The following is a 14,366-nucleotide window of genomic DNA, read 5'->3' on the forward strand; positions in this document are numbered from 1 at the left end:
GTTTCCGTGCTGTCTGGGTGCACCACTCTCCCCAGCTCTCCAGCGGTTCACCACCCCGAACCTCTGAACCCTGTCCTTTCAGGGTTTTATGGAGGCTTCATTACATAGGCCTGATTAAATCACTGGTCATTGGCAGTAGCTTCGACCCCTAGTCCCTCTGCGCTCCCTGGAGGTTAGGGGCGAGACTGAAAGTTCCGTGTGATCACATGGTTGTCTCCACTGGCCACCAGCCCCCATCTTTAGGTGCTTCCAGAAGTCTCCTGGTTAATGTAAGAGACACATAGGGAATTCCAGGGGTTTAGGAGCTCTGTGCCAGGAGCAGGGAAGACGACCAGATGTGTATTTCTCATTGTACACAGCACAGCACTCTGAATGCTGTGGCTTTGGTCCTTCCTTTTTCCTCTTGAGCTGTCTGCATTTCCTTTGAGGACTTTGAGACATCAGGGAATTTTCAGTGTCTTAGTTCCAGGTCTGGGGACATGGAAGGAGGAGCTGTACTTCACAGACCCAGGCAGGGGGAGGGGGAACGAGTGTATTAGAACTAAATTGGCAAACACACAAGCCACCTGCTGACAGCAGACCCGCCTTGACAGCCAGTGGGTGGAACAGCGGCTCTCTGGACCTTTCTAATGGTCTCACAATCTCTGTGCCAGGGGGACGAGAGGATGCATTTGCCAAGCCCCACAGACTCCAACTTCTACCGCGCCCTGATGGACGAAGAGGACATGCAAGATGTCGTGGATGCGGACGAGTACCTCATCCCCCAGCAGGGCTTCTTCCACAGCCCCGCCAGCTCCCGGACGCCCCTCCTCAGTTCTCTGGTACCAAAGTCACTCTTGTTCAAGCTCTGCCTCCTGGTTTGAACAGGTTGAGTTTTAGCAAAAAATGATACCCGTCTTGTGGAACTCACGCGGAGACAAAGAGGTAGACGTTAACCAGACGGTAAAGGCAAAATCAGAATGAAGCAATTCAGTGTATTAATTATCTTACTGCATTGCAACAACTGGGTCATACCCTCTTCTGGTCCACTAAGGAACAGCGTTAAGTCAGAACTAAATCTAGTTTTTCTAAAGCTAACGAGTCAAGACGGAATCAAGCCCCTTTAACCGCGCCCACTCCCGGAGCCCCGCCCCCCCCGCCCCCCCCCCCCCCCCCCCCCCCCGCTGTCCTGCTCTCAGTGGGGATGGGCGAGCGTCCACGTGCACCGTAAACAGCTGTGATTCTTTTTCAGAGCTCCACCAGCAACACACCCACTGTGGCTTGCGGTGATCGAAACGGGGTAGGTATCAACTCCTGTAAAGCAGAATTAAATAACAGCTCTGTACCATGGCTCTATTAGACATAAGAAATGCCCACCCTAACTCAGAAAGCTGGGATTTTCCTTCCTGTGTTGTTTGATCCCTACCCTAAGGCCAGCAATTAGCTATCACTTATCAAAATGCTATTGAAGATAGAGTTGAAGGACAGCGCGTCGTGCAGGTCATGGACCTGGCAGTTGTTAGAGATGCGAACGGTCGGGCCAGCACCCCGCACCTGCTGACTCAGGATCTGCGGGGAGGGGCCTGGCCGTCTGTATGTGAGCCCACCTTGCAGGTGATGCTGTTGCTTGGTGTGTGAAGCCTTGATTAGACCCACACTCACCAGTGTAGCAGCCACCAGCCACATGTGGCTGCTTAAGTTACAATTTGAAATTCAGTTCCTCACACATGTGGTTAGTAGCTACCGCGTGGACGAGCACAGACTACGGAACATGTCTGTCATTGCAGAAAGCCCTGCTGGACGGCCCCGGCCAGGGCCGTGCCACTTGCCCTGGGGTCTGTGGGCCGCCTGTGGGTGGTGCGGGTCCTCTCCTAGACCTGCTGAATCATTATCTGCAGGTGAACGGGCTGTCAGGTGATCCTGATACCCCCGCCGAAGTGAGCGGCACTGGCTGGAGTAACCTTGCCTCATCTCCTCCCCAGCAGAGCTATCCCCTCCAGGAAGATAGCTTCTTGCAGCGGTACAGCTCAGACCCCACTGGCACCTTGACCGAGGACAGCATAGATGACGCCTTCCTTCCAGCACCCGGTGAGTGCCTCACTCTGGAAGCAGCCATGCCCCTGAGCCCCCGTCCCCAGTGCCCCGGCCAGCTGCTGCTTTCGAGCTGGTCCGGAGGTGGGGCCCATGGCACGCGTGCAGACACGATGGATGGAGGAAGAGGCCGATCGACAGAAACCGCTGGGCGTGTGCACGGGTCTCTGAGGGGCTCAAGGCATGTCCAGGCTGTCTATAGAATGAATCTGCACATTTTCTAGAATTGAAGCAAACAGCAGAGATATACATGTGTCAGTGTGTGAGCATGTGTGGGTGTGTGTGTGACACATTTGATCTCTGTTCTCTCTGCTGGCTCCATTCTTGGCCTGTGAAACATGTATTTCCCTAATCTAAGCTTTATCCCCAGACACACACACACACACACCCCTCAAGGGAGGCTGTCCTCTGAGGACTTTAAATTGGCAAACGATAAACGTGCCCATTGCTTTGAGAAGGACAGAAAACAGCGCAATTTATTTTAGCCAGAGAGTCGTCTCCCCAGGCTTCCCTGCTTCTGTCACCCGTTGCCTCACTGAATATTCACGGCTTCAGAATGAGCCGTGGAATCCTGCTTAGGATGATGCTTTGCTGATTACGTCTGATTTCTTTTCAATTTCAGAATACGTAAACCAGTCTATTCCCAAAAGGCCCGCGGGCTCTGTCCAGAACCCCGTCTATCACAATCAGCCTCTAAACCCGGCTCCAGGCAGAGACCCTCACTACCAGAATTCCCACAGCAATGCCGTGGACAGCCCTGAGTATCTCAACACCACCCATCCCGCCTGCAGCAACGGTGTGCTCGACGGCCCTGCCCTCTGGGCACAGAAAGGCGGTCACCAAATTAACCTGGACAACCCTGACTACCAGCAGGCCTTCCTTCCCAAGGAAGCCAAGTCAAATGGCATCTTTAAGGGTTCTGCCGCTGAAAATGCAGAATACCTAAGGGTAGCACCAGCGGGCAGCGACCTTACCGGGGCCTGACCATGGAGGACGGCCTCAGCCCTAAAAAGTCCAGCCCCTTCATTCCCCAGGACCAAGCCACGGCAGCTACTCAGTCCCGTCAGCCATACTCACATTAACTCTTGGACCCATGGACTGGTTTGGCCGCATCTGCCGTGATCAGCCCATCTTTCAGCCAACAAGTGCCCCCGACTCGGATGCACTTAGGGGAGCTGGAGGGACGTTCCTTTGTCTTCAGACTGTGAGGCTTCCACAAAAGGCATCCAGAAAGAATGTCCATTTGGGCAGAAGTTCACCTTTCAATGAGGTATATTTGAAAAACACTAAATATGTTTAAGGAGTTTTATTGCTTGGGGACCTCTGGGGTTTTGTCATTGATTTTGCTCTCAATGGGCTTGTCCAATGAGGGACAGTCTTGCTCGTAGCACCTGTGGCACTGAGTTGACCCAGGCCCACCTGTGACCGAGAAGCAAGGGTCAGCCTTCCAGCTAACACTTGATTCCATTGGCTCCGCTTGGAGACTCTTCCACTGCAAGACAGTTGAATAACGAACCAGTCCTCTGGATCCTAAGCAGGCCCGATTGGTACTATATCAAATCACGGCAGGTGCAAGAGGATAAGCCACTTGGAACTCTTCCTGGGCAAGGAAGAAACAGAGGGGGTAGAATTCTTCCTCAGACTTACTTTTATATGAATGTCTCCATGGTACTTAACTCTCCATTGGTTGACCCGTGTTTTCTAATTACAAGTATCAGATTTGTTTCTTTTCCATTCCACTGCGGTGAAATTCAGCATGCTTTCCCTGTCAGCAGGAGGGGACGGTAACCAAGACCGGCTCATATTTCATTCGTCAGCATTCAGACCAGTTGCCTTTAATTGAGATGGAATGACAGTGCAAAAGGGGACCAATCCCCCAGATGTGAGTCTCAGAGGAAACACATCAGGTCCTTTGGGGGTCAGGGGACAGGCATGTATCGGGAGACTGCAAGAACGAAGCTGCTCTTACAACTTCTAGCTCCCCCCGACAAAAAAAAAAAAAAATTTGTTCAAGCTACTCACGGAAGATAGTTTTCTTTTTATTTCACTTCCAGGCTTTTTCCTCCAAGGGTACTTTGCCCCTCACTGGCAAGCGGCCCCGAAGCTCCTCCTTCCCTTGGTAAGCTGAAGGGTCCAGGCTCTGGGGCAGCTCTGCGGAAATGTCTCGCCCTCACCACCACTGGCACGCTTTAGAATAGAGACAGCAGTTTGTGTCGTGTGGAATTCAAGCGGTAAATATGAAATTTAATTTGATGATACTGCCTTCATAGCATCTATAGGCATGTGAGAAGAAGAAAACAATTTCCCCTTAAAATAACTCCCTGTAATTGGAGGACCTGCTGCTTAGGACACCAGCATTTTCTCACCCGTGTCCCCGCACCCTGACTGTTAACGCCCTTCTTGGTAGACAGTGTTATAAACACTCTTAGTCAACACCCACCTCAGCCAGGAAGAAGTGTTTCAGACAGTATTTTCAGCCGCCCATCCCACATCCCACATACACGATTTTCCTTTAGCTTTTAAGTTATTTATTGACTCACATGGATCAGGGCCCCAGTTTTGTTACCAAAGTATTTTATCTTGTCTCAGTGGAAATATAAACTATATTCAATTCAATTCCATCACATCGTGTTCCAAATACCCTTGAACACCTTACCAGCCTGGCATAGGTACTGAAGATAAACAAAACATAATCCGTGATTCCACGAAATTCACAATTTAGCAAAGAAAACTGACTCACAAACGCCAGCCTTAAAACGATATGACACATGCCAGACGTGACATGTCAGCCCAGCACCGTGACAGCACAAAGCAGGGAGTAAGGGGGACCGGGTCCTGGAGGAGCCGTGGTGGAGTTGGGTTAAAAGACCCCCCCAGGGCGTCAGCCACTGGAAAATGGAAAGTGCGTTCCCAGCAGAGGGAGCCTCAACCACGGAGACATCTGCCGCAGGAACCACTCGTGCAGCCGGTCTACAGGCCCACTGCCCCTTCCGGCCTGGGAGTTACATTCCCCAGGGGCCCTTCGGGTCCGTCCCCACGGGGGATTTGAAAATGATTTGAGGAAAGATTAAACAACACCTCTTAAGAATCTGAAATTTTATGTCCTTGTCAGTAAACCACTTTCATTATTTATTCACCTCAGAACATAAATACTTTAGCCCACGACTTATCCAGCCCTGAGAAACACAACGATTCACATTCTGCTGTCACTTACTTGTCAGGAAACAGATGGTGAGGGAGGACCACAGGGTGCTGGTCCAACTGTAGCGCTAAAACCCTAGTATTTTTGTAATTTGAAATACTTTACTATAACATAATAAAACAGCGGGAACTATTCAGCTTTTTTCTTCTTTGTATTTCAGTTTTCCTGCATAAAATGTAGTTGCTAAATTCTCTTAAAGATTGTTTCCTAGAATGGTCTCACTATGTCTGTCCAAGGAGGTGCAGGGGGGCCTGTAGATGCTTCAGAGCCCAAGAGAGCCTGAGTCCAGTCCAGGGGTCCCTGAGAGGTCAGGAGGGGGGCTCCCAGGGCTCCAGGATTCCCACATCGTGGCTCTGACTGGCCAGACCTCAGGGCTTAACGCTCACCCCTTTGGTTCCTCCTAGTTGACACGAGGCCCCGAGGTCCCACAGAGAGCCTGTCTTCTGTTTCCTCCCCAGCCATCCCTGGAACCTTTCCCCACGGCTCAGCTCCAGACCAGGCCTTTGGACACAGGTCAGGGGGAAGTAAGAGTCGGAGGCTAACATTTACAGCTGACCCTTGAACAGCATGGGTGCGGGTCTCTTGAGGCGTGGATTCTTTCCCTAGTGAACGTGGCAGTTCTACGCGAGCCCCAGCTGGCTGAATCCTCACATAAAGAACCGGAGGCTGCAGAGCGCCGACTTGCTAAAGTTACTGGCGGGTCCACTGCTCAGAAGGGTCAGCACCCCAGCCTGAGTCATTCCAGGGTCAGCTGTCCAGTGGGCCTGACACACATCTTCTCACATAATCTTTAAGGAGTCCCTGTTGTCACACGCTACGAAAAATTGTTCTGTCACCTCAGGAAGACAGGCGAATCTTCCAAACTCTAGGTTTGCTCTGGTCCGAGTTGTCACTGATTCTACAGCTAGGGGCACAGTGGTGGAGACAGCAGGTTGCATTCCAGCTGACACTAAGGCTTAGGTATTTGTTGAAAGTTCTTCATTTTGAGCTTTAGTCCTCCCCCGCCCCCACTGCAGACAGACGTGAACCATGAATTGCAGAAGCACAAAGGTCGTGGTTCTCAGGCTGGCTGCCCTTGGGAGTCTCCTGGGTCCCAACGAAAAAGGGTCTGAATTTGCCTCAGGGCAGCCTGGGCCCAGGGAGTTTCAGAGCTCCCCCAGGTGACTCTAATGAGCACCAGAGTTTGGGAAGCAGCCGTGCTAAGGAAAGGCTCTGCAGGGGAGACTCAGCCCTGGGCCGGTGGCCTCCCGCTCGTGGCGTGCTCAGCGTATAGGATGCAGCTGCTCGCTTTCAGTGCCACGGTTCTCGCCCTTGCTGCCCACCAGGACCCCCTGTGAGCTCAAAAGGACCAAGTGAATGGGAATTCTACGGGCTCCCCATGTGACTGTAATGGGCAACCAGAGTTGAAACCCTCATCTCTAAAGTCACCTTCCCTTGTACAAGCCTAGGCGTCTACACCGTGCCCCCAAGTCAGGGCAGAATCAGAGAAACTGTGTGTGTGGAAGAGATTCCTGAGGCAGGGCCAGAACGAGCCCACAGTCCCTGGTGTGCCTGGAGACTCAGCCACTGGTGGCCATTCCAGAAGCCTCTAATTCCTTGTCACCAGCAGCTAACTGATCCTGAAAGTGGCAGATACCCAAATCTGAGCCTTGAGAAAGCCCTGGACAGTTTCATTTCCTAAGAAGTATTAGAAAAATCCATCTCCTGCTGCAGGGAATGAGCTGCTCACCCAAAGCAACAGCTGTTGAACTTGCCCTTAACATCTACTCTGCATTTCTTTCCTGGTGACGAGCACATTATTACAACATAATGATCTGTGTTTTTTCTTTGCTGGGGCTGTAAAACCTTAGTGAATAGAAACCCCTACCTCTGTCACCAATCACACCGGCTGCATCAGGAGCACAGATTTTTTACTATTAAAGACACATTCCAACAAGATTTTTAAACGTAAGCCTATTTTTGTAACTTTTTTCAGCACTGAACTTTGTAAGGTGTATTTATAGGAAAACTCACTTTTCTACTAAAAGAAATAGCTTACCTTAGAAAGACTGCAAGAGAATCAAAATTTGAAACGGAAATTTTTGTTTAAAGGGATTTGACTGAAACAAGAGGAAATTCTCTTCTCTCTCATAAAAAGGCACAACATCATTGCAGAGCTAGGCTAGGTCGTTGTCCTGATGAAGAGGAGACTCGTTTTTATATCTATAAAGTGAGAAAAAGGTGGAAAGCACATTTAGTTTCTTGGTCTGAAGCAGGTTCATTTGACTCTGGGGCAATTCAGTGGGAAAGAATCACTGTTACGACTAATACACAACTTCAGCTGCATGCCGTGCTCCACCCATCTGCCAACGGGACCCTGTAAATGTGCGAAAAACAGTAGCGGAGCACTTTGTTGGTTTCCCTATCCCAATCTGACTTTGATGCAAAGGATTTTATTTTTGTATTTACCATTGATATGCAATTACAATATAGACGAGAGATACCAGCAGAGCCCTAATAATGTTTAGCATGTTTGATGAATGCCACCAAAGGTCTTCCAAACTAAGCCATTCCCACACCCTAGGGATGGGGTTCTCAACGCCGGCTGCACAGTGAAATCGAGGGGGGAGCTCTTGAAATCTTGAGGCCCAGCCGTGCCTCAGGCCAGCGAAACCCAGGATCTATATACTTTGTAAAACTCCTAAAATCATTCTGATGTGCAGCCAAGGCTGAGAACCACCTGCCTAGGGATTAGCCACAGGTGTGTGGACTCGCAGGCAGATTCTGCAGTTGTAGACACCTGAGGACTGAGAGAAGTCCCAAGCACAAACACCCCAGCATCGGACTTCCCTGGTGGTGCAGTGGTTAAGAATCCACCTGCCAATGCAGGGGGCATGGGTTCCAGCCCTGGTCTGGGAAGATCCCACATACCACAGAACACCTAAGCCCATGCGCCACAACTACTGAGCCTGTGCTCTAGAGCCCACGAGCCACGACTACTGAGCCTGTGAGCCTAGAGCCCCTGCTGGGCAACAAGAGAAGCCACCGCAATGAGAAACCTCTGCACCGCAACGAAGAGTAGCCCCCGCTCGCCACAACTAGGGAAAGCCTGTGCGCAGCAACGAAGACCCAACACAGCCAAAAATAAATTAATTAAATTAATTAATTTTTTAAAAAACCCAGCATCACTCGCTGAGCGTCAGGAACCTGGCTGGACGGGGAGGGTCCAGGGCACGTGCCCAAGCACTAGAGGGGAGAGGGCCAAAAGGAAATACAGAACAGACCCCTTTTTTCCATGTCTTCCATTGAAAGTGGACTGATCGTGAGCATCCTTGCTGCTTGTGCAACCAGCTGGCTGCCCTGCCTGGAGCCGCTGTGCATCCTTTATTGCCCAGGGAGAAGGGAAGCAGTTAGCCACAGAGGGAGCCGGCAAGGAGACTGCATGAGTAGTTGGATGGCGTTGGTAAAAACCAGAGCCAGTGAGAGGATGCTTGCTTTAAGAAACACGTCTTACATTTTTTTTCTATATTACATCTGGGATAAAATCTGAAGCAATTAGTACTGTTTTCTCTTCCACAAGCACAATATGCCTTCCGAGATTACACATTCCCATCTGAATTGCCAGCAGAAGTACTAAAAATCCCCACCCTATCACCTGGTAGATAAAACTACACAGTTTTAGGTGCGTTTACTTATTTATTTTTTTAAAAACAGAAACCCTTTTGACTTAATTTGGCTACAGAGTAATCTTGCTGTCTAATATACACTCTTGGAAACAAAGACATGCTATGGATCTGATGACTGATAGTAGAGGTGATGATGTAACTGATTAGCCTCAGACACCAATAACTTCGTTTTGAAACAAGCAATACTTTTTATAGCCTCTATCTATGGTACGTTTTAACATTGTAAAGTTTTGCTATGATGAAAGCAATATTTGTACAAATGGAAAGCAAGGTTTTCTTTTATATGGTTTACACTGTTGATCAAAACATGTTGATTGTATATGGAGTATTAAAAAATTAGATGTATACTATTCATTGTTCGTTACTCATACTTACCTTATAAAAAATAATATTGCATTCCTGTTAATGCAGTGTTGATATTAGTTATTAATCATATCTGACCTACTGTAGATGCTCTTTCCTGACAACTTTTTAACGTTCATTAATAAACTTTATTTTTAGAGCAGTTTGAGTTTCAACAACTGCAAAACCGAGGAGAAATTATGGAGAGTTACCGTATGCCCTCTGCTCCCCAGGCTTCCCGCTCCCGCCGTCTACACCGTAGGGCCTGATACGCTTCAGCGAGTGGAGCCGTCTCAATGCCGTGTCGTGCAGGGCACACCTCCCAAGATCTCCCCTTTCCAGATGTCCTCCAAGAGAGAGGCCTCCTTGCGGAAGAGATGAGTCTGTAGCAAGGTTGTGTTTCCTCGGGACACCAGAAGTTTGTTGTTGCGATTCTGCTCCGTAATAAACACTGAAAGTCAGAGACGTTCACAAACCACAACCCTGTGCTCGGGCGTCGGGCCCAGCTGCTCCAACTCTCTCCCCATCGCCCCCCGTACCACGGGGAAGACCTGCCTGCCCACCCTGCGCCATTTCCTCACTCGCCCGTGGAGGAAACCAGCAGCGCTGAGGGAAGATGCTGTGTTGAGGTTAAATCCTTGAGCGGCTCAGGGAACCGGAGGGGGTCGGTCATCTGAACTGGCCGTAAGGGGCAGCGGGTGGTGGGAGGGAGCGCCCAGGCAGGGGGCGCAGTCACCCGGAGCCGTGCCACCCTCCCGAGGCCACCGCCCAGGCTCCCCGTGTCACAACCTCCCTGATGCTGGCCGCGTAGGCGCCCGTCACTTCCAGGGGAGGCGCAGCTTTGTTTGGTGCGGTGCTTCCCGGAGATCATTTGTCACCTGCGTGCAGCACAGGCTGAGGGGCATCTGTCACTCAGGTGGCAGCAGGACTGCAGGATAACCAGGTTCCGGAAGCATAGGCGGATCCAGGGACCTCTCCGGGTCGCTGTGGGACCCCCAGGCCTCCCTGGCCTCCCGAGCCCCCAGCCCCTAGTGTGCTCGGTGCCCTGGGCCTCTTAGAGCTCACAGCCTTCCATCAGGGCTGAACCCTCACGGAGAGAAGGGGGAGGCAGACAGGGACAGTGCTGGGGCCCCGGCTGCCTGGAGCCTGAAATGTCACCCCCACGGGAAGGTCGTGGCTTCCATCCTGCTCAGGGCAAACGCAGCAGCAGCCCGCTCTCCCCCGCCCCCGCCCCCGGAACCCTAGCTGAAGCGCAGTGCACATGGGGTTTCAGCTTGAAGGGATTCTGCCTTTGGAATCACAAAGGCAAAGTCATCACAGCTCTCTGGAGAGAGAAAAGCTTTCCCAAGAATAGGAGGGTTTGAAAACGATGAGACGGTTCTTCCCTGGGTTTTCCGCTTGTTCAGGGCGTGGGCAAGTCCTCCTGAGCCGGTTCTCCAGGTTGTGTCGTATCCTGGCTCGTCCTCCAGGCCATCCAGTTCCTTCCTTCACACCCAGGAGAGGACATTTAAAAACTTGGGTAGAAAAGCCGTAAGATCACATCTAATTTTTGCCCTGGCCTCAAAAACACAGTAAACAAAACATAATAAAGAGCCTGAGGGCATCATTTGTAGTTTGTAAATGTGTACCTTGAAGGAGCCTCGCCCTCCGGCCCCCCAGGCAGGCACGGCGCCCTGGGAGACAACAGTGCAAGGACGGCCAGGCCCACGCTGAGGTCCGCCACGGCTTCTGCCTGCAGCCTCTTCCTCCTGCCCTGGACACTGAGCTAGAAAAGCTGGATACTAGGTTCTAAAGAAAACAAAAATACATCTTTCACTCCATGCCTGAAAGTCAACCCCGATGAGCCCAAGCACAGAGCTGTCCCGTCAAGGCACATCACGCGTGCAGGTCGCAGAGCAGGACAGACGGGAGCCGTGCGTCAACCACGCTGTCTCACCTGTGGCTCAGCCCCACGCACAGCAGGTGGCCCCCCACCTCTCCAGGTGGTCTGCACCATAAGGTGCTGTCAGCCGGGCCGCTTGGGCAAGGAATTCCTAGGGGACCAGCACCTGAGCATGAAGACAGAGGGCAGGCTGCAGGGGCGCTCTGCCTACCTCCTACCCCGCCCCCAGGAAAGGATGTATCCAGGGATCCGAGGGTGGTGAGGGGGAGGGAGCTAGAGAGCACTACAAGCCAGGGTCCCCAACACCCGGAGCTGAAGCTGGTGTGGCCCCAGCAAAGGCAACCTGACAACTCAGCAGGGAGCGGAAAGCCCAAGGTTTCCAGGAGCCTTAAACGCCCATCGAATTTTCCAAAGTGCAAAATCCCTTCTTTCCTTGAACCAGTGATGCCCTTTAACAATCTAGCCCTGCTCCCTCTGGGTGGAAGTAGAAGTTGGAGGGGTACCCGCCCTCTTTTCTACTCCGGAGGGGCTCAGGGCCTCTCCTTACCACTTACTTTATCTCTAAAGAGCTTGCCTTTTCTGCCTTTTCTGCGTCTCCTCTGTCTTTCCTTATTGTATAATTTAACCATTCCGGAACTCAAACAGAAATGGGGGAGACATTTTAACCTATGACGGGTTTCTTCTGCTCTCACGTCCACTCAGCTGACCAGTTTCCACAACAGCAAGTCTAAGTGGAACGGATCCCACGCAGCACACAGGCTTTAGCCATAGGGGGCAAAGAGGTGCTGGGAGGACCCTGCTTCATAAAGATCAATGAGTAACAGAGGAGATGGAAACGGCACAGCCCATCACTGAAAAAGTTCACTAAACCCAAATAATTTCTGGGTGTTCTAGCAAACCTGCAAAGAATAGTTAATTTTGATATCATTTAAAATATTTCAGAGCATAAAAAAAGATGGGACGTTTCCCAATTCATTCAACAAAAGTTAGAATAGTACTAAAAAATCAAAGAAATATTATAGAAAGAAAATTATGGCTTCATTTATGAATGCAGATATAGAAATCTTTAATGAAATACAGGAAATGGAATCATTTCTTCCATTAATTCAAGGACAGTTCATTATAAGATATTTTGTTTATATTCATGAAGAAATAATAGGGAAAATGTGAATATTAAGAGATACATGGCATTTGCTAAAATTCAATTACACTGCTGTTAAAATCTCTTAGTAACCTAGGAATAGATGAAAACACTTTTAACTGGGTAAAGATATCTGCCAAAAATTTAATAAGAAACATTGAACTTAATGGTGAGATACCAACACCTTAAATAAGAACAAGACAAGAGTGACTTTTATCATGCCTATTATTCAACACTCTTCTGAAATCCACTGTTTTGGAGACAAGGAAAAGCATATTATTCATATACAATATATTTGCATCCTTAGAATATAGTCAGCAAACCCTGTCCCATGTCCAATAGTCAAATCCAGCCAGCAGCCTGTTTTTGTAAATAAAGTTTTATTGGAACATGGTCTCATCTATTCCTTTATTGCCTACGGCTGCTTCCACACTGCAGTGGCAGATCTGAGTAGCTGCAACAGGGCTCCTATGACCAGCAAAGCCAAAAATATTTCCTATCGGTCCCTTCACAGAAGAAGTTTGCTGACCCCAAACAACTGGCTGAAAACATTATCAACCAACATTAATAAAATGAGAAAACTCAGTAGGGGGGCCACCTGTAAGTGTCACTAATCCCGCATACCATCAATCATTAATTAGACAATGTAATGGAAAAGAATCCCATTTAAAATAGCACTAAAACTACAGAATAGCTGAATGTAAACTTAAATGTGCAAGAACAGTATGAAAACAAAAACTATAGAACTTTGCTGAGGCATAAAAGAAGACTTAAAAGATATACTGTATTCATGGATAAGAGGACTTAATCTTGTAAAAATACCAATTCTCTCCTAATTATTATATAAAGTCAACTGAAAATTTCAATCATTATTTTGAGAAGCAGAAGTTTTAGAACTTGGAATCCAAAAAAGAAAACGCATGACAGTAGCCAGGAACATTTGGAAAACAATTGGGTAGTGATATCAACGATATAAAAATACACTACATAAAACTAAAATAATTAAAGCTGCATAGGACCAATGTAGCTACAGGAAATAATTAAAGGAAAAAAATTAGAATTTTTGGAAACAGACATGTACATGGAAGTATAGCATGTGATAGTGATGACATTTCCAGATAGTGGAGGAATAAAAGGCTCCCCAATGAATGATTTTGGAGAAAACTTTTACACATTTAATTATAAATAAATTAATTAGAAAATTAATTAGAGCTCTATTTCAAATTCCAGATGGACTAAAGAACTTCATTCTTTTACATGTAGCTGTCCAGTTTTCCAAGCACCACTTATTGAAGAGGCCTTCTTTTCTCCATTGTATATTCTTGCCTCCTTTATCAAAGATAAGGTGACCATATGTGCGTGGGTTTATCTCTAGGCTTTCTATCCTGTTCCATTGATCTACATTTCTGGTTTTATGCCAGTACCATATTTTCTTGATTACTGTAGCTTTGTAGTATAGTCTGAAGTCTGGGAGCCTGATTCCTCCAACTCCTTTTTTCTTTCTCAAGATTGCTTTGGCTATCCGGGGTCTTTTGTGTTTCCATAGAACTTGTGAAATTTTTTGTTCTAGTTCTGTGAAAAATGCCATTGGTGGTTTGATAGGGATTGCACTGAATCTGTAGATTGCTTTGGGTAGTATAGTCATTTTCACAATGTTGATTCTTCCAATCCAAGAACATGGTGTCTGTCTCCATCTGTTTGTATCATCTTTAATCCCTTTCATCAGTGTCTTACAGTGTTCTGCATACAGGTCTTTTGTCTCCTTAGGTAGGTTTATTCCTAGGTATTCTTTTTATTGCAATTGTAGATGGGAGTGTTTCCTTAATTTCTCTTTCAGATTTTTCACCATTAGTGTATAGGAATGCCAGAGACTTCTGTGCATTAATTTTGTATCCTGCAACTTTACCAAATACATGGATTAGCTATAGTAGTTTTCTGGTAGCATCTTTAGGATTCTCTATGTATAGTATCATGTCATCTGCAAACAATGACAGTTTTACTTCTTCTTTTCCGATTTGGATTCCTTTTATTTCTTTTTTGTCTCTGATTGCTGTGGCTAAAACT

The 14,366-nt window shown here is 48.3% G+C and overlaps 1 protein-coding gene and 1 long non-coding RNA gene across 4 annotated transcripts in view; one reads left to right on the forward strand and one right to left on the reverse strand.

Moving 5' to 3' along the window:
- The window catches only part of EGFR (epidermal growth factor receptor), a 188,629-nt gene extending 183,366 nt beyond the window's left edge, over positions 1 to 5,263 (forward strand). The window contains exons 25-28 of one of the 2 annotated variants that reach the window (XM_079932429.1): positions 654 to 821; positions 1,232 to 1,279; positions 1,878 to 2,067; positions 2,693 to 5,263. In XM_079932429.1, the coding sequence (XP_079788555.1) occupies positions 654 to 821; positions 1,232 to 1,279; positions 1,878 to 2,067; positions 2,693 to 3,054 (768 nt within the window). In that variant the 3' untranslated portion in view covers positions 3,055 to 5,263. The remainder of the gene's footprint in view (positions 1 to 653; positions 822 to 1,231; positions 1,280 to 1,877; positions 2,068 to 2,692) is intronic. The other variant, XM_079932430.1, reaches the window with a different exon arrangement.
- LOC307192023 overlaps positions 2,155 to 14,366 on the reverse strand; it is a 74,155-nt gene continuing 61,943 nt past the window's right edge. Inside the window, exons 4-8 of one of the 2 annotated variants that reach the window (XR_013829916.1) lie at positions 10,908 to 11,067; positions 9,492 to 10,764; positions 7,311 to 7,474; positions 3,148 to 4,257; positions 2,155 to 2,290 (exon numbers count right to left, since the gene is read on the reverse strand). This is a non-coding gene — a long non-coding RNA (uncharacterized lncRNA). Of the gene's footprint in view, positions 2,291 to 3,147; positions 4,258 to 7,310; positions 7,475 to 9,491; positions 10,765 to 10,907; positions 11,068 to 14,366 lie in introns of those variants that run through there. The other variant, XR_013829917.1, reaches the window with a different exon arrangement.

The sequence above is a fragment of the Stenella coeruleoalba genome (genome assembly GCF_951394435.1).
Source record: "Stenella coeruleoalba genome assembly, chromosome: 9".
NCBI lineage: Eukaryota > Metazoa > Chordata > Mammalia > Artiodactyla > Delphinidae > Stenella > Stenella coeruleoalba.